The sequence below is a fragment of the Hemitrygon akajei genome, chromosome 17 (assembly GCF_048418815.1).
Source record: "Hemitrygon akajei chromosome 17, sHemAka1.3, whole genome shotgun sequence".
Lineage (NCBI taxonomy): Eukaryota > Metazoa > Chordata > Chondrichthyes > Myliobatiformes > Dasyatidae > Hemitrygon > Hemitrygon akajei.
In genome coordinates, this window is record NC_133140.1 from 19,893,816 (window position 1) to 19,913,524 (window position 19,709).

General features: G+C 42.7%; 1 protein-coding gene across 3 annotated transcripts in view; it reads right to left on the minus strand.

Annotated features, from left to right (window-relative positions):
• Positions 1-2,687: 2,687 nt before the first annotated feature.
• The window catches only part of prmt7 (protein arginine methyltransferase 7), a 53,888-nt gene continuing 36,866 nt past the window's right edge, over positions 2,688-19,709 (minus strand). For all 3 annotated transcript variants that reach the window (XM_073069759.1, XM_073069760.1, XM_073069762.1), the window contains 5 exons: positions 14,845-15,006; positions 6,990-7,064; positions 6,362-6,522; positions 4,343-4,439; positions 2,688-3,645 (listed from right to left, as the gene is read on the minus strand). In XM_073069759.1, coding sequence (XP_072925860.1) covers positions 3,487-3,645; positions 4,343-4,439; positions 6,362-6,522; positions 6,990-7,064; positions 14,845-15,006 — 654 coding nt within the window. In that variant the 3' untranslated portion in view covers positions 2,688-3,486. The remainder of the gene's footprint in view (positions 3,646-4,342; positions 4,440-6,361; positions 6,523-6,989; positions 7,065-14,844; positions 15,007-19,709) is intronic.

A 19,709-nucleotide genomic window follows, 5' to 3' on the forward strand; every position in this document is an offset into this window, starting at 1 on the left:
TTAACACGCTTTATAGCACAGGCAAGCCGGGTTCAATTCCTGTCACTGCCTGTAAGGAGTTTGCATGCTCTCCTGTGACCGTGTGGGTTTCCTCCCACAGCCCAAAGGCATACTGGTTGTTAGGTTAATTGGTCACTGTAAATTGTCCCGTGAATAGGCTTGTATTAAATCGGGGGAGTGCTGGGTGGTATGGCTCAAAGGGCCAGAAGGGCCTATTCCCTGCTCTATCCAATTTTTAAAAAGTAAACGGGGTTGGGGGGCTGCTGAAAGACAGAGGGGCCTACTCTGAGCAGTATTGTTAAATAAATAAATAGTGTAGAGGCAGGGTGAGCTCGAGAAGGTGTGGGAAAGGGTACTGTGTGAAGGACAGAGCACAGAAGACACCCTCTGGAGAGACAGTTTGACATACGGGCTTCAGTTCTGAGTCACTCCCCAAACTGGGAAGGAACCTGGGCAAAAGGAGTAAGAACCTCCTTCACGGGTAACTCAACTATTTCCTCAGTCAAAGAACTGTGACAAGGACCTTGGGTGAAGATTGGTTTTCACACCTCCGAGCAAGGAAAGGGGCTAATGAGAAAGAAGTCAAAATGGAGGTTGTGATAATGATCGGGTCCCGTTGCTGAAGAAGTGGCTGTTCCAGCCTCTCCCCATGGAATCACAAGCTGGCCTCCATCTACCCCGGGCTGTGGTAGCTTCTGAGTGGAAGCCATTACAGCAGGGCCTGGGGTCAGTGTGAGAGTTACCTCAGGTTCATCAAAAAGAGCAACAACGGGACAGTATGTGGCTGTTCAAGTTCCGTACTGGCAGGTCCTCCTGCAGGGTGAAAATGAAAACCTCACACCAGTGGAATGAACAGAATCCAAACACGGGCTAAGATTTCTGGCTGCTGACTTTAGCAGCAAGAGCACGTCAAGCACCTCACTTAAATGCTGCAAAAGCAGTGGCTAAAAGGTGAGGTCCAACATTCCACTCTCCTATACTGGGTAGGAAGCCCCGTCTCATCCCAAGGTTAGTGAGATCCGTGGTGTAAGGCTAGTGCCAACAGTGACTGAAATCCCACGTACAACAAGTAGACATTGGACTTCTTCTTCTTCCATCCTAAATCTGTTGCCTGCACTTAACTCATCCCCACCCTAGATGTGGTAACTACAGTGGATGTCATTCACCTGAACAACCGTTCCCTATCCTTGGTACTCTATCGGGAGGGGAAGGGCAACTAATTTTCTCTTTTGCTAACCCAGACAATGTAGTAGACTGAAATTACTTTGTTGACTTAGTGTGCAAGACCAACTTAATTCCGAAATGTTGGAACAATAATCAGAGCCAATCCCACTGCAGATAAATGAGAGACTTCAGCATAATTCAGGAGAATAAAACTGCATCAACCACCAGCTGGACTCTATTTGTTTTGATCTGTGATAAACTTCATTCACATGTGCCTTGCAGGCAGTTTGAGCAGAGTCAGTGAGTGTGACATCCTCTGCACTCCATCATCACAGTGGGTTCATAACTCATTTATGCTGACAACGTCTTCCTATCTTCAGGGAAGGTGAAATTGGACAAGGTATAATCCATATATCCTCTGACATTGCAGCAAGACTGCAAATGAAGGATGAATCTCATGAAGGTGGTGTAGGTTTATGCTCACCATTTACGCAGCACTTTCAGTGGAAGGTCTTTTTGAGGCTGAGGATGACTTGCTTCTACTCTGATTTTGTAGGTTCTACGGTCAATGTGTGAACCAACTCTTCCAAGGTTGCGACAGGCATGTGCGTAGTTTATGAGGTGGTTATGTTTCTCCTGCCATTTACACAGTGTTTCTGTCTGCTCCCAATAATGACCTTCAGGTTTAGTACCAACTCAAGTGCTCCTCCACTTTGAGTGGTCATGAGCCAGAGATCTACCGGAATCGGTAGTGATGTTGCTTTTCTTCAAGGAAGCTTTCAGCACCTTTACCTCTGTCCACCGATAATCTTCTCCAGTAGAACAGCTCAGAATACTGTGTCTATTTCAGCAGTTTGACACTGGGCATGCAAATGCTATGGCTGCTTTTGTTCATGCAGAGACATGCTATGAGTATACTCATCAGTAAAGCAGACACTATATTTGGCAATCCCTGCTGAGAGTCGGTCCTTGACAGATTGCTACACTACGTGGTGAATTATGCCAATATAAAGACCAATGGTGATATCAAGCATGCCCTTTTTTAATCCAGGTTGCACATATTATCCTCTGTGATGAACAGCATAACCCCACATCTGAGTAAAACTTACCCCAGCAAAGTAAAGTTCAATGCCTGGAGCAAAACTTCTTTACATCTCCAGTATATGGAGGAGTGAGGGAATGAAACCCTGCACTCAAACAATCTCACAGAAACATTTCATGGAGATTTGCTGATATGCATTAATTTAATGGAACCTCCAGTACTACACTCATTCATTGTGGAGCTGAGTGGATCGAGATTGGGGTTTTAACCTACTAACCTAAATCAGAATGAATCCCACAAGTGCTGAGCTAGGCTGACATTTAAAGAGAGGAGTGAAATACCACAGGACAACTGAGTTATATCTGTGAATAACAGGGAAGGTTCTGCAGCACTGTGCAAGTGCAATGCAGGACAAGACCATTCATATCCAGCTCACACTAGCAAACATTGAGATGGAGATTTCCAAAATGATAAAAACAGAGAAGCTTGAAAAATACTTTAATAAGCCTCCTTCCAAAATAAAATAAATCTCGCATCTTTTGGAACCTCAATGCCAGCTTGGATTATGACGTTCACTGACTTTACGTAATGAAGACTAAGTCCAGTGCTTAAAGTAAACCCACTGAGAGACGATGTTACACTCAGTTCTCCCAACAAACAAATAAAACATTTATGCAACTTCTTTCAGGTAACAAGTTAGCTTTGAGTTGTTGTTATTTAGATAGCAGCCTACTCACATGTAACAAATTACCATAAACAGTGATTAACTGAACAATGTAATGATTGTTTTGATGGTATTTGTTGAGAGATTAATGTGGTCTAGGAGAAAGGTTGAAGTCCCCTTCCTCATCCTTTCAATATCACCAAGGATCATACATCCACAGTAGGCAGACAGTGTCCCATTTTAACATTTCATCCTCCAGATGAAGGGACATCACTGCCCTGCTACAACCTCCAACATCACCCTAAATTGTGTGCTCCAGTGCACACAAAGGTGCTGTTTGAACCCACACCTTTCAGACTCAGAGAATGCTGCCATTGTGGCAGACAGGCAGGCTGTGTTCTTTCCCCAGTGAGTCTCTATATAAAAAGCACTGAAGTCCAACCATAATGTTTAACAAACCACTTTTGCTTAATCTTCCTTCAAATTCAAAGAGGTAAACTGAATTCTTCATGTCCCTGTCTGGAGTGGATCTGAAGATTCACAAGAATAATACCTGAGCCACGCTTCCAGTTGCAAATCACACAAGGATCTTTGTCCTTCAGTCCATTCCAGCTGATTACAGGGACTGCTGGAAATCCAAGGCCAGTTCTCCTGTCTTTGGATGGAAAGTGACATTATAGACAACAGGTGGCTGCTTGTTCAAAGTCTCTTGATTGGTCTCTGAGTGAAGGAAGTAGACACCCTGCTTGTTGTGTGGGTTCCACTCACAGTCACCCTGTCAACGGAGAAGGAAGAAATTCACAAACCAGCTGTGGAATTGGTTGCTCAGGAGAGCAGGTATCCCACCAAGTCCCACGACCCCCTTACTGTCAGCTGGCTCTCAAGCCTGTCACATTGTATATCTCCTCCAATCCCCATCACATCAGATGACTTCCTCCAGACCCACTGCATCAATGCCTTATTTCCAGCATCACTCTTCTCCTATAACTAACTCCATCCTCAGCACCATTCCCGAAATCTCAGTCAATTATGTAACCCAAAATTACTCTATTACTGAAGCCCACATCCTGGTACAAACCATTCCCAAAGCTACACAGAACAGGTATTTCCTGGTCAGTTATCAGGTTAGTAAGACTTCCATTATCTAAAAGTTCAGAATTCGCAATGGGCTTGACCTCTCCACGTGCTGATTCTTACCCTCCCTTTACCACACCAGGTCACTGGTTCCTGCACTACTTTTAAACTCTACTTTGAAACAGATTCTCCTTCTTAAACTCCTCTTTAAACTTACTAAGTTCACTGTAAAAATCATTATACCAATATATGGTATCTGAATAGGAAAGTGTTGAGGGTATTGATTAGAATAACATTCATGGGAGAATCTATTAGTTTAGTGTGCTGCATTAACCAAATTCTATACTGAGTTCCCACTGGACTTGAACTTTTTGTGAAATTCAATGATGAATCGTTACCGTATGAGAACAAAGCCTGGTTAATCCTGTGGTGACTGTGATGTCATTTGCTAAGCAGTAGTCCATCCAAAGCACTACTCCATGGCAAGTGCCAGGCCTGAAAGAAAAACACAAATAGTTTTTTTTTAACACTTCTACTGGAATTTTGAAGGATAAGATGAACAGAAGCTTAATAAATGACAGACGACAGAGCATGGAGAGACAGAGAGCATGGGCTGAGTAAAATGTGATGGAATGGGAGTTTAGATGTTACTACTTTTCTGACAGTGGTGACTATACAGAAAACACACCTGTGAGCAATGGGATAAACCCCATGAATAATTTCAAAGCACAAATGAATACTAGTTTGGCAGCTAAATGCAAGAGAAATGATATGTCACCCTATGATGTACATACAATGCCTGTACCACAATAGGAGGTCTACCATGGTAAATGGATTTGATTAAATAGGTGTTACAGAAATATGATTACATGGTGACCAAGCATGAAAACTATATACTTCCAAGGTACTTAAAAATAAGCAATGTTTGCAATAAAAGTAACACAATATTCATGAGAACCTTTCATAAAAACCAGACAAATCAGATTGGAAACCAAGCAGGATGCTGGAAGAACTAGACTGGACAAGCAACAGCCGTGAAGGCTAAAGGTATAGGTCAATGTTTCAGGTCAAGACCTTGTACTCATACAAACGAGTAATGAAGCCCATTAGTGTCATCATAGTAGGACATTTAGAAAATCAAACTACGAGTAATCAGAGTCAACCTGCCTTAATGAAAAGGAAATTGCTTCTAAAAGACTTTCTGAGGACCTTGTCTAAAGGAGTGACATATGGGAAACTCTGGATTCATCTATTTATGTTTTAAAAAGCATCTCACAGCATGCTGTTACTCAAGATATGATCCCATTGGGTTTGGAGTAATATATCACCATGGACAGAGGAGAGCAAACAAAAGGAAAGAACAAGACTGTTTTAGATTGGCAAGGTTTTTCATTTTGGGTACCACAACAGTGAATGTTAATGACTTAAATAAGAATAGACTATAATGCATCCAAATTTCCCAAAAATACAATGCTTAGTGGAAAAGTAGTGAGGGAAATATAGGAAAGGATAAAAGAGAGGTTTAAATAGTGAGTATAAAGTGGCTAATGGTGTATGATCTAAGAAAACACAAATTATTCATTCTCACTGGAAGTACAAACCCAATATTTTTCATATCATGCTGCTTTCATTTTCTGCAACAATCTTTGGTGCATCAGCTTACTGATTGCCCTCTGGGCCTGGAGGGGAGAGCTTGGTGGTATGGGGGGAGGATGGGATGAAGAGGACAAGAGTGGGTACAGACAGTGGGCTCTGACATAAGTATACTAACAGACACAGAGGAACAACACACAGATCAAAATTCACTCATTTAAGACTGTGATGAGGAGTGATTCCTTTAAACAAAGTTATTATTATTCCAATTCCCTCCCCCTCCCTCCCCAAAAGCTGAGTTTCAGGCATTAAGCAGATTCAAGACAGAGGTACTGAATGAATTAAGGCATGTGGGGATACAGCAGGCGAGCGTTACAGCAGCAAGTCCACACTAAACTTACAGAATGCTAATGCAAGCTCAAAGAGGCAAATGTCCTTTACCCACTCCTTTGTGTGTTCTTCTTAACAAGCTGCAACTTCCAAATGCTTCAGTATAGATTAAAATAGCAGAACCGCCACACAGTTACGAACACCCAACACAGGCAAAGGTTCAGTGATCCTATGCAATGATTTATAACATCCTTTCCTGAACTGATCGGCAGCGTCAGTGATTAAAACTAGCGTTTTCACTTAAACACAAGTCAGATAAACCCAAAGCTTTCTCTCAGTGCACATAGGCTGAGAAAAGTAATTCAGGATTTGCAGGATTTTACTGCTGCAAGGCTCCTGAGGTACCTGTCACTCACATCCTTCAAGTGCTATCCTTGAAAAATGCTTCCCTTCCTTTAACATCCAGTGCAAAGACCACCCGCTACTCTCCATACCTCAAGAGGTGCATCGATCCAGAAGAGCAGACTGAATGCTCTGGTACCTCATGGCGAAAATCAAAGGTGAGGATCTGGCATGGCTCACTGAGTGCTCTGCATGGATACTCCCAAAGAGGGTGGGGTTCAGCCTCCTGATACTCCCGGAAATTCAAGGAATTCTGACAAATGTTTTGCAAGAAAATTGAGAGAACAATAAAGAGAGGGAAATGAATGATACAACATAATGTGACTGAACCTATTAAATACAGCATGAAACCAAACACAAATACACACAGTGACTCATTAGCAGGATTCTCAACTTCATAGATTTAACACACAACTCAGGCTGATATTTCAGTGTAAGGAATATACATGGCAAGATGCTAAGGGGAGGCTCCATCAATTCCTTCAGACAAATATTCTCTGGCACATTCTGAAAAATACCAGGGCTTGCTTCCCAGTTTCCTGGTAAATATTAATTACTTACTGTTGCCATCTTGTCTCCTCAATTTTCCCAAATTGTTTCCAACTGCCCAAACATCCTCCTCCTGACACAAAGCACAATCATACTGCAACAATCCAGTCCCCACAGCAGCCACCTAATCAGGACACTGACATTCCAAAATTCCCTCCTCTATGTCCTTACCTGTATCATCTCATCCATGAGGTTGACATCAAAGCCCTCACATTCCCTACAGGATGCGCGGATACGCCAGAGATCCTGGAGAAGCACAAGACAAACAGACAAGTTTAAATAGATGGAAGTAATAATTGCTGCTTCAAACCATAACATCACCATAAACACACAAAGGAAGAAAGTATAAAATAATTCTCAGCTCCTTTCAATTAAGTCAGAATTTTCCAATACATTCAAAAGCGAATTAATTTCTCCAGAAAGCAGTGAGGTACGACTGCGCAAGCACATGGACATCAGCGAGTTAGACTGGCAGGAAGGATTCGAAAGGAAAAGAGTTTCTTCTTCAGCGGTTTGATCGAGGCACGACTGCACAAGTGCGTGGACGTTGGCGAGTTAGACCAGCGGGAAAGATTTATAAAGAAGACAACTGTATAGAGCAGGCCAGCGGGTAGAGGGAGTCAGAATAGGAGGGCTTTGGCTCAACGGGACTTTAGTGATAACCGGTCGAGGCGAGGCTCCCTGGGGAACTGAAGATGCAGCTCGATGACCTTCATCTGGTCACAGAAAGTGAGCAGGTGATAGAGAGGAACTACAGGCAAGTAGTCACACTGGGGCCTCGGGAGACAGATAAGTGGGTAACAGTCAGGAGAGGGAAAGGCAAGAGTCAGATACTAGAGAGTAACCCAAGTGGTTGTCTCCCTTAACAGTAAGTACTCCTGTTTGAGTACTGTTGGGGGGACAACCTACCTGGGGGAAGCAACAGTGGTTCAGAGTCTGGCCTTGTGGCTCAGAAGGGTAGGGAAAGGAAGAGGATGGCAGCAGTGATAAGGGGACACTATAGTTGGGGGGCAGACTGGCGATTCTGTGGATGCAGGAAAGAAACACAGATGGTAGTTTGCCTCCCAGGCGCCAGGGTCCGGAATATTTCTGATCGCGTCCACAATATCCTGAAGTGGGAAGGTGAACAGCCAGAGGTCGTGGTGCATATTGGTACCAACAACATAGGTAGGAAAAGGGAGGAGGTCCTGAAAACAGACTACAGGGAGTTAGGAAAGAAGCTGAGAAGCAGGACCTCAAAGGTAGTAATCTCGAGATTACAGCCTGTGCCATGCGACAGTGAGTAGAGGAATAGAATGAGGTGGAGGATAAATGTGTGGCTGAGGGACTGGAGCAGGGAGGGCAGAGTTTCAGATTTCTGGATCATTGGGACCTCTTTTGGGGCAGGTGTGACCTGTACAAAAAGGACGGGTTGCATTTGAATCTGAAGGGGATCAATGTCCTGGCAGGGAGGTTTGCTAAGGCTACCGGGGAGAGGTTAAACTAGAACTGCTGGGGCGGGGTGGGAACTGAACTGAAGAGACAGGGGAAGGGGCGGTTAGCTCACAAATAGAGAAAGCTTGGAGACAGTGCGAGAGGGAGTATAGGCAGATGAATAGAGAAGGCATGTGCTCAGACTGATAGTTTGAGATGTGTCTATTTTAATGCAAGAAGCATCATGTACAAAGCAGATGAACTTAGAGCATGGATCAGTGCTTGGAGCAGCATCCTATGATGCTGTGGACATTACAGAGACTTTGATGGCTCAGGGGCAGGAATGGCTACTTAAGAGTGCCAGGCTTTAGAGATTTCAGAAAGGACAGGGAGGGAGGCAAAAGGGTGGGGTGCATGGTACTGCTGATCAGAGATAGCGTCATGGCTGCAGAAAAGGAGGAAGTCATGGAGGGATTGTCTACTGAGTTTGAAACAGGAAGGGGTCAATAACTCTATTGGGTGTTTTTTATAGACTACACAATAGTAACAGGGACATTGAGAAGCAGATAGGGAGACAGACTCTGGAACAGTTGTCGTGATAGAGTGTTTTAATTTCCCCAATATTGATTGGTATCACCCTAGGCCAATTCTCTGGATGCTTTCAAGAAGGAGCCAGATAGGTATCTTATGGATAGGGGAATCAAGGAACATGGGGACAAGGCAGGAACCAGGTATTGATAGTAGATGATCAGCCATGATCTCAGAATGGCGGTGCAGGCTCGAAGGGCCGAATGGTCTACTTCTGCACCTATTGTCTATAGAGCAAGGGGTGTAGATGGGGTTGAGTTTGTTAGGTGTGTTCAGGAAGGTTTCTTGACACAATATGTAGATAAGCCTACAAGAGGAGAGGCTGTACTTGATCCATTATTGGGAAATGAACCTGGTCAGGTGTCAGGTCTCTCAGTGGGAGAGCATTTTGGAGAAAGTGATCATAATTCCATCTCCTTTACCATAGTATTGGAGCATAGAACAGACAAGTTAGGAAAGCGTTTAATTGGAGTAAGGAGAATTATGAAGTTATCAGGCAGGAACTTGGAAGCATAAATTGGGAACAGATGTTCTCAGGGAAATGTATGGCAGAATGTGGCAAATGTTGCATGGCGTTCTGCACAGCTACATTCCAATGAGACAGGGAAAAGATGGTAGGGTACAGGAAGCGTGGTATACAAAGGCCATTGAAAATCTAGTCAAGAAGAAATGAAAAGCTTACAAAAGGTTCAAAAAACTAGGTAATGATAGAGAACTAGAAAATTATGAGGCTAACAGGAAGGAGCTTAAGAATGAAATTAGGAGAGCCAGAAGGGGCCACGAGAAGGCCTTGGTGGGCAGGATTAATGAAACCTGAAGGCATTCTACAAATATGTGAAGAGCAAGGGGATAAGATGTGAGGGAATAGGACCAATCAAGTGTGACAGTGGAAAAGTGTACATGGAACCGAAGCAGGTAGCAGAGGTACTTAATGAATACTTTGCTTCAGTATTCACTATGGAAAAGGACCTTGGTGATTGTAGGGATGACTTACAGCTCACTGAAAAGCTTGAGCATATAGACATTAAGAAAGAGGATGTGCTGGAGGTTTTGGAAAGCATCAAGTTCGATAAGTCACTGGGATTGGATGAGATATACCTCAGGCTACTGTGGGAGGTGAGGGAGGGGAATGCTGAGCCTCTGGCAATGATCTTTTCATCACCAATGGGAACAGGAAAGGTTCCGGAGGATTGGGGGGTTGTAGATGCTGTTCCTTTGTTCAAGAAAGGGGGTAGAGATAGCTCAGGAAATTATAGACCAGTGAGTCTTACTTCAGTACAAACAAGCTGGATGAACTCAGCAGGTCAGGCAGCAAACGAGCCTCTGGTTCATTTCAATGGATGCTGCCCGACCTGCTGAGTTCATCCAGCTTGTTTGTACGTGTTGATTTGACCACAGCATCTGCAGTGTACTTTCAGTCTTATTTCAGTGGTTGGTAAATTGATGAAGAGGCAGGATTTATGAGCATTTGGAGAGGTATAATGTGATTAGGAGCAGTCAGCATGGCTTTGTCAAGGGCAGGTCGTGCCTTATGAGCCTGATTGAATTTTTTGAAGATGTAACTAAACATATTGATGAAGGTAGAGCAGTAGATGCAGTGTATACGGATTTCAGCAATGCATTTGATATGGTACCCCATGCAAGGCTTATTGAGAAAGTAAAGAGGCATGGGATCCAAGGGGAACTTGCTTTGTGGATCTAGAAATGGCTGCACACAGAATGTAAAGAGTGGTTGTAGATGGGTCATATTCTGCATGGAGGTCGGTGTTCAGTGGTGTGCCTCAGGGATCTGTTCTGGGACACCCTACTCCGTGATTTTTTTAAGTGACCTGGATGAGGAAGTGGAGGGATGGGCTAGTAAACTTGCTAAAGTTGGGGTGTTGTGGATCGTGTGGAGGGTTGTCAGGTTACAGCGGGACATCAACAGGATGCAAAACTGGGCTGAGGAGCGGCAGATGGAGTTCAACCCAGATAAGTGTGAGGTGGTTCATTTTGGTAGATCAAATATGATGGCAGAATATAGTATTAATGGTAAAACTCAGCAGTGTGGAGGATCAGAGGGATCTTGGGGTCTGAGACCATAGGACACTCAAAACTGCTGTGCAGGTTGACTGTGTGGTTAAAAAGGCATAACAGTGCATTGGCCTTTATCAACCATGGGATTGAGTTCACAAGCTGAGAGATAATGTTACAGGACCCTGGTCAGACCCCACTTGGAACAGTGTGCTCAATTCTGGTCACCTCACTACAGGAAGGATGTGGAAACTATAGAAAGGGTGCAGAGGAGACTTACAAGGATTGGGGAGCATGCCTTATGAGAATAGGTTGAGTGAACTCGGCCTTTTCTACTTGGAGCAACATAGGATGGGAGGTGACCTTATAGGGGTGTATAAGATGATGAGAGACATTGACCATGTGAATAGTCAGAGGCATTTTCCCATGGCTGAAAAGGCTAACACGAGAGGTGCATGGAAGTAGGTACAGAGGAGATGTCAGGGGTAAGTTTTTTATGCACAATGGTGAGTGTGTAGAATGGACTGTTGGTAACAGCGATGGAAGCTGATACAATAAGGTCTTTTAAGAAGCTCCTGGACAGGTACATGGAGCTTAGAAAAATAGAGCTATGAGTAACCTGAGGTAACTTCTAAAGTAAGTACATGTTTGGCACAGCACTGTGGGCCGAAGGGCCTGTAACATGCTGTAAGTTTTCTATGTTCTATATCATTCTGAGGTAAAGTTTAGGAAACTTGACAGCTTGAGTGAGACAAAGAGCGCTTTAAGACAAACAGATTGTGAAAGTTTTTACCACTGTGTTTCTCAAGTCAGGGATTGTTGTAGACAAAATGGAAGAAAGAGCTATGTTTAGTGAATAACATCCATCGCACTAACTTGTAACTCCCAGAAATCAGTCTCTAAGTTGAGTAAGCTTTCCATTCTTGAGAAATGAAGACAATTTCTCCAAAAATCAGAACCATCCGTTTTCTTTAGCAACCCATTATATTGTTCTATGTACACTTGCTGTAATTCTTTAACACCACTGAAGTACTATCAATATTAGGCATTAATTAATACCTAATTTATGAAACATTTTAATATTACTCCTAGCCTGAAAAATGCTTCAATAGAATATTGGAGAATTCGTATGAAGTCTGTAAATCTGGTCATTCGGAACCCAGAAAGCCCCTATAAATGAATCCTTTTGCAAAATAATTCCTATACCCCAGATTCAAATACCAATTATTTAGAGTACAGAAAGGAGACAGAGAGCCTAGTGACATGATGTCATGACAACAATCTTGCCATCAGTGTCAGCAAAGTGGAAGAGGAAGTGGGGAGGTTCACATGCTCCTGTTATCATCAATGGTGCTAAGGTTGAGAGGGTTAAAACTTTCAAGTTCCCAGTAGTGAGCACCTGCCCTGTCCAACCATGTAGAAGCCACAGCCAAGTAAATATACCAGTGTCTCTACTTCCTCGGAAGGCTAAAGAAAGCTGGCATGTTCCCTCTGACCCTCACCAATTTTTACCGATCCTTTGTGGATGGCAACGGCTCACCCCAAGACTGGAAGAAACTGCAGAAGATTCTGGACAGTACATAATGGAAACCAACCTCCATGGCCGCTGTCTACTGAGAGCCTTCTTGCTCCTCAGAAAAGCAGCTAACAAAATGAAAGAGCTCTCTTACCCCAAGCATTCTCTCTTCTCCATCTTCCGCTGGGCATAGGATGCAAAAGTCTGAAAGCAGATACCACTAACCTCAGGGATAGCTTCTATCACACTGTTGTACGACTATTCAATGGTTACCTAATAGAAGATAGATTCTTGACCTCAGAATTCACCTCACCCTGGCCTTGCACCTTATTAGCTAACTGCACTGCACTTTCTCTGTGGCTGTAGCACTTCATTCTGTCATTGTTTTCCCTTGTATTGCCTCAGTGCACTGTTATATAAACATATAACAATTACATCACGGAAACAGGCCATCTCGGCCCTTCTAGTCCGTGCCGAACGTTTACTCACACCTAATCTCACTGACCCGCACTCAGCCCATAACCCTCCATTCCTTTCCTGTCCATATACCTATCCAATTTTACTTTAAATGACAATACCGAACCTGCCTCTACCACTTCTACTGGAAGCTCATTTCACACAGCTACCACTCTGAGTAAAGAAATTCCCCCTCATGTTATCCTTAAACTTTTGCCCCCTAAGTCTCAACTCATGTCCTCTTGTTTGAATCTCCCCTACCCTCAAAGGAAAAAGCCTATCCATGTCAACTCTATCCATCTCCCTCATAATTTTAAATACCTCTATCAAGCCCCACCTCAACCTTCTATGCTCCAAAGAATAAAGACCTAACTTGTTCAATCTTTCCCTGTAAATTAGGTGCTGAAACCCAGGTAACATTCTAGTAAATCTTCTCTGTACTCTCTCTATTTTGTTGACATCTTTCCTATAATTCGGTGACCAGAACTGTACACAATACTCCAAATTTGGCCTTACCAATGCCTTGTACAATTTTAACATTACATCCCAACTCCTATACTCAATGCTCTGATTTATAAAGGCCAACATACCAAAAGCTTTCTTCACCACCCTATCCTAATGAGATTCCACCTTCAGAGAACAATGCACCATTATTCCTAGATCACTCTGTTCTACTGCATTCTTCAATGCCCTTCCATTTACCATGTATGTCCTATTTGGATTATTCCTACCAAAATGTAACACCTCACACTTATCAGCATTAAACTCCATCTGCCATCGCCCAGCCCACTCTCCTAACTGGCTTAAATCTCTCTGCAAACTTTGAAAACCTACTTCATTATCCACAATGCCACCTACCTTAATATCATCTGCATACTTACTAATCCAATTTACCACCCCATCATCCAGATCATTAATGTATATGACAAACAACATTGGACCCAGTACAGATCCCTGAGGCACACCACTAGTTACCGGCCTCCAACCTGACAAACAGTTATCCACCACTACTCTCTGGCATCTCCCATCCAGCCACTGTTGAATTCATTTTACTACTTCAATATTAATACCTAACGATTGAACTTTCCTAACTAACCTTCTGCTTGGAACCTTGTCAAAGGCCTTACTGAAGTCCATATAGACAACATCCACTGCTTTACCCTTGTCAACTTTCCTTGTAACCTCTTCAAAAAATTCAATAAGGTTTGTCAAACATGACCTTCCACGCACAAATCCATGTTGACTGTTCCTAATCAGACCCTGTCTATCCAGATAATTATATATACCATCTCTAAGAATACTTTCCATTAATTTACCCCCACCACTGACGTCAAACTGACAGGCCTATAGTTGCTAGGTTTACTCTTAGAACCCTTTTTAAACAATGGAACCACATGAGCAATACGCCAATCCTCCGGCACCATCCCCGTTTCTAATGACATTTGAAATATTTCTGTCAGAGCCCCTGCCATTTCTACACTAACCTCCCTCAAGGTCCTAGGGAATATCCTGTCAGGATCCGCAGATTTATCCACTTTTATATTCCTTAAAAGCGCCAATACTTCCTCCTCTTTAATCGTCATAGTTTCCATAGCTTCCCTTACCTTACACAATTCAATGTCCTTCTCCTTAGTGAATACTGAAGAAAAGAAATTGTTCAAAATCTCCCCCATCTCTTTCGGCTCCACACATAGCTGTCCACTCTGATTCTCTAAGGGACCAATTTTACCCCTTGCTATCCTTTTGTTATTAATATAACTGCAGAAACCCTTTGGATTTATTTTCACCTTACTTGCCAAAGCAACCTCGTATCTTCTTTTAGCTTTTCTAATTTCTTTCTTTTCTTCTTACATTCTTTATATTCCTCGAGCACCTCATTTACTCCATGCTGCCTATATTTATTGTAGATATCTCTGCTGTCTATATTTATTGTAGATATCTGTGTTGTAATAAAATTATCAGTATGGATAGCATGAAAAACAAAAGTTTTCCGATACACGTGACAATAATAAACCAAATTACCAAATTTACTTTCCTCACCTTAAACTCGACGGCCATTGCTATCAATGTGGTAGACTGTGGCAGTACAGTGAACTCACTGGCTAGGTGCTTGGCCAGATAGGTCCTCGCATACCAGAAGTAAAGGTTGTGCCAAGGTAGAAGACTGGTGGTGAAGAATGGCTCTCCAATCAGAACTGATATCTGGCAGGAAAAGAACCACAACCCAAATTTAAAAAATCAAATATACACTAAAAGGGAGGATAATGAGGGAGTTCAAACTGTACCTTACCCCACAGTAATCAGCTAAATATCAATTTCCTTTGTCTTTTTATTTGGCCTTAAACATCACAACTCACATAGTGAAAATTATACAATTTCTCCAAATTCAAATTCCAATACAAATTCTCAAATCTCCAAGCCAAAGTGCAACCCCTGCCTCTAAAACTAGACACCTCTTTGATTCAACCAAGTGTCATCTGCAATTTGAGAAGGATAAGGGCAGCTCGGAGGTGTCAGTGTTGCAGATGAACAGGGGAAACTATGGAGCCATGAGGGAGGAGCTGGCCAAAGTTGACTCAACGGATAGCCTAGCAGAAAAGACAGTGGAACAGCAATGGCAGGTATTCTTGGGAATAATGCACAAGGTGCAAAATCAGTTCATCCCCCAGAGAAGGAAGGATTCAAAGGGGGGAAAGGGGCCACAGTGGTTGACAAAGGAAGTCAGAGATTGCATAGCATTAAAAAAAAAGGAAGTATGACAGAGCTAAGGTAAGTGGGAGGACAGATGATTGGGAAATTTTTAAGGAACAACAGAACTTAACTAAAAAGGCAATACGGGGAGAAAAAATGAGGTACGAACGCAAGCTAGCCAGGAATATAAAGGAAGATAGCAAAAGCTTTTTTAGGTATGTGAAGAGAAAGAAGATAGTTAAGAACAACGTTGGGCCCTTGAAGAATGAATTGGGTGAAATTGTTACGGGAAACAGAGAAATGGTAGAAGAATTTAATGAGTACTTTAGATCTGTTTTCACTAAGGAAGACACAAGCAATCTCCCAGATGTATGGATGGGCCAGGGACATAGGGTAACAGAGGAAATGAAACAGATTGACATTAGGAAGGAAACGGTGATGAGTAGACTGATGGGACTGAAGGCTGACAAATCCCCAGGTCCAGATGGTCTGCATCCTAGGGTACTAAAGGAGGTGGCCCTGGAAATTGCGGATGCATTGGTAATCATTTTCCAATGTTCCTTAGATTCAGGATCAGTTCCTGAGGATTGGAGAATGTCTAATGTTATCCCACTTTTTAAGAAAGGAGGGAGGGAGAAAACAGAGAACTATCGACCTGTCAGCCTGACATCGGTGGTGGGGAAGATGCTAGAGTCCATTATTAAGGATGAAATAGTGGCATATCTAGATAGCAGTGATAGGATTGGGCCGAGCCAGCATGGATTTACCAAGGGTTTTTCGAGGATGTAACCAGGAAGTTAGACGGGGGAGATCCAGTGGATGTAGTGTACCTCGATTTTCAGAAGGCATTTGATAAGGTCCCACATAGGAGATTGGTGGATAAAATCAAAGCTCAGGGCATCGGGGGGAAGACATTGACATGGATAGAAAACTTGTTGGCAGATAGAAAGCAAAGGGTAGCGGTGAATGGGTGTTTCTCGGAATGGCAGGTGGTGACTAGTGGGGTGCCACAGGGCTCGGTATTGGGACCACAGCTGTTTACCATTTACGTTAACGATTTGGATGAAGGCATTGAGAATAACATCAGCAAATTTGCTGATGATACTAAGCTGGGTGGCAGTGTGACATGTGATGAGGATGTTAGGAGAATTCAGGGTGACTTGGATAGGCTGGGTGAGTGGGCAGATACTTGGCAGATGACATTTAATGTGAATAAGTGTGAGGTTATCCACTTTGGGATTAAGAGCAGGAAGGCAGATTATTATCTGAACGGTGTAGAGTTAGGTAAGGGAGAAATACAAAGAGTCCTTGTTCATCAGTCACTGAAGGTGAATGAGCAAGTGCAGCAGGCAATGAAGAAGGCTAATGGAATGTTGGCCTTTATTACAAAGGGAATTGAGTACAAGTGCAAGGAAATCCTCTTGCATTTGTACAGAGCCCTGGTGAGACCACACCTGGAGTATTGTGTACAGTTTTGGTCTCCAGGGTTAAGGAAGGACATCCTGGCTGTAGAGGAAGTGCAGCGTAGATTCACTAGGTTAATTCCTGGGATGTCTGGACTGTCTTACGCAGAGAGGTTAGAGAGACTGGGCTTGTACACGCTGGAATTAAGGAGATTGAGAGGGGATCTGATTGAAACATATAAGATTATTAAGGGATTGGACAAGATAGAGGCAGGAAATATGTTCCAGATGCTGGGAGAGTCCAGTACCAGAGGGCATGGTTTGAGAATAAGGGGTAGGTCATTTAGGACAGAGTTAAGGAAAAACTTCTTCTCCCAGAGAGTTGTGGGGGGTCTGGAATGCACTGCCTTGGAAGGTAGTGGAGGCCAATCTCTGGATGCTTTCAAGAAGGAGCTAGATAGGTATCTTATGGATAGGGGAATCAAGGGATATGGGGACAAGGCAGGAACCGGGTATTGATAGTAGATGATCAGCCATGATCTCAGAATGGCGGTGCAGGCTCGAAGGGCCGAATGGTCTACTTCTGCACCTATTGTCTATCTCCATTTTATTTGTATTCTTCAGCCTTCTTATTATTAGTTGCCATTAGTCCAGTTACTATCTGTGTTCCAAAGCTAAAACTTCCTCTCACATTCCCACAATAGTGAGTTACTTTAGGAACACTTCTATGTTCCCTGGGAAAACAATCAAGTTGACCTTTTGGTAACATGCCCAGTATTCTGGCTCAATTACAGAAAACATGTTATAAACATAAAGAGATTCTGCAGATGCTGGAAATCCAGAGTAACACACACAAAATGCATGTCGAACTCTGCAGCTCAAGCACAATCTATGTAAAGGAATAAAGAGTCCAAGTTTAGGACAAAACCTTTCATCATTACTCAGAAAACAAGTTAGACTTGTTAAGCACGAGAGGATCATCTGTTCCAGAAGAACATATTATATACCAGCAACACACACAAAATGCTGGTGGAACGCAGCAGGCCAGGCAGCATCTATAGGAAGAATCACTGTTGACGTTAGTCCTGACGAAGGGTCTCGGCCCGTAACGCCGACAGTGATTCTTCCTATAGATGCTGCCTGGCCTACTGCGTTCCACCAGCATTTTGTGTGTATTGCTTGAATTTCCAGCATCTGCAGATTTCCTCGTGTTTGCATATACCAGTTGTGTCAATGCCTAAAGTGCCACGAGAAGGGTTTCATTGAAGCCTCTCGCTGCAAACTTATTTATCTGCTCCACTTTTAGATTGCATACAACGCAGAAAGTAATTTGGAGCTGTAAAGTCCATTCCTGAGCAGTTCCTATATCTATCCACGTACTCAAACCTGGATGAACAACATTTCTATAAGCAATACCTCTGAATCCCTAATAATGTCTAATGAAAACACCCAAAATGAAGTAAAACTTTCCAAATTTCTGAATCCTAACCCAACTTGGCCTCTGAGTTGCATGAAGTCAGTCAACCAAGAACTGCGACAAGAGATGGGGCTTAAGGACCATTCTAAATGAGTGAGAGGAAGGCAGAAAGGGAAGAAGATTTTAAGGAGGCAAAAGACTAAAACAGTCAAAAACAAGATTCCTATTCTAGGACAAAGAAAGCCAACAATATTCAAGGGATCAGAAAAGGAATGAATCAAACTGCAGTTTTAAGCCATGAAGGAGGTTATGAATTCAGGGTGGGCCAACAGCACGTGCTTGTTCACCAGACTTGATTTGGCCTGGATGGATCCCTCACCAAGACAAATGATATTCCCAAGCTCAATATTTAAGCTAATTTGTGATTTGTAATAATTATTGAAAACATCACAGCTTTACAAAAGTAGAGAGGCTGGATTTGAGAACCAGAAAACCATATAATCTTACTCTGCTGTAGTTTTTATAAATGCCCTTTCACACTCTCCTTCACACCTTTCAGGCAAAGAAATTATTTTGAAGTACTGTCATTTTGCATTGTACGAAACACATGCTTCCCATAACAGCAACATATAATGACCAGACAATACTTTTTCTTGGAAATGCAATTGAATACATTTTAGTGCTAGACTGGAACCCAAGCCCAACTTCCCTGGCTCTTTCACAAAATAGTTTCCTGGATCTGTGTTGTTCATTTGAGGTAGCATTAATGTCTCGGCTTGTGCAGCTCCCTCTCAGTATTGCATTGGCCTAGATTTTTGCATTCACGTCACTAGAGTGGAACTTGAAACACAGCATAAGCTTTTTAGCCAACATTTACTACATTATTTATTCTTTGCTGAATTTTTGTTCTTATCAGACTTCTCACACCCTTTGCAGTTTACTTTTCAATGGAGATTGGCTCAGGAAAAATACTGGGATACATTACACCTGTTCTCTTGATCTAATACATAGCCCCAGATCTTAAACCTTTCTTAGTTACAATATGCTAATCCAAGAACACCTGCTTAATTATTCTCTTCCTCTGCCCAACCTTCATGCCAAACTCATACATTTCCCTTGCTCCCATGAGCCCTAATCTCGTGTGGCATGTTAAAGTAGAAATCTTCGGCAAGAATTACTACTCTAATTTGCTTATGTGAAAAAATCTATTTATTCAGCAAGTACCTAGTGCTGCAGTACATCTTGGACTGAAGTCACAGCACTATTTGATATGTAGAGCAGGATTATTTCCCTAGAAGAATATATCATGTATAACAACATAATAGAAATTGCATGAGTAAAAACAATGCTGATTACTTTCAGTAGCACAGGACTGATGGGGCACTTACCACACT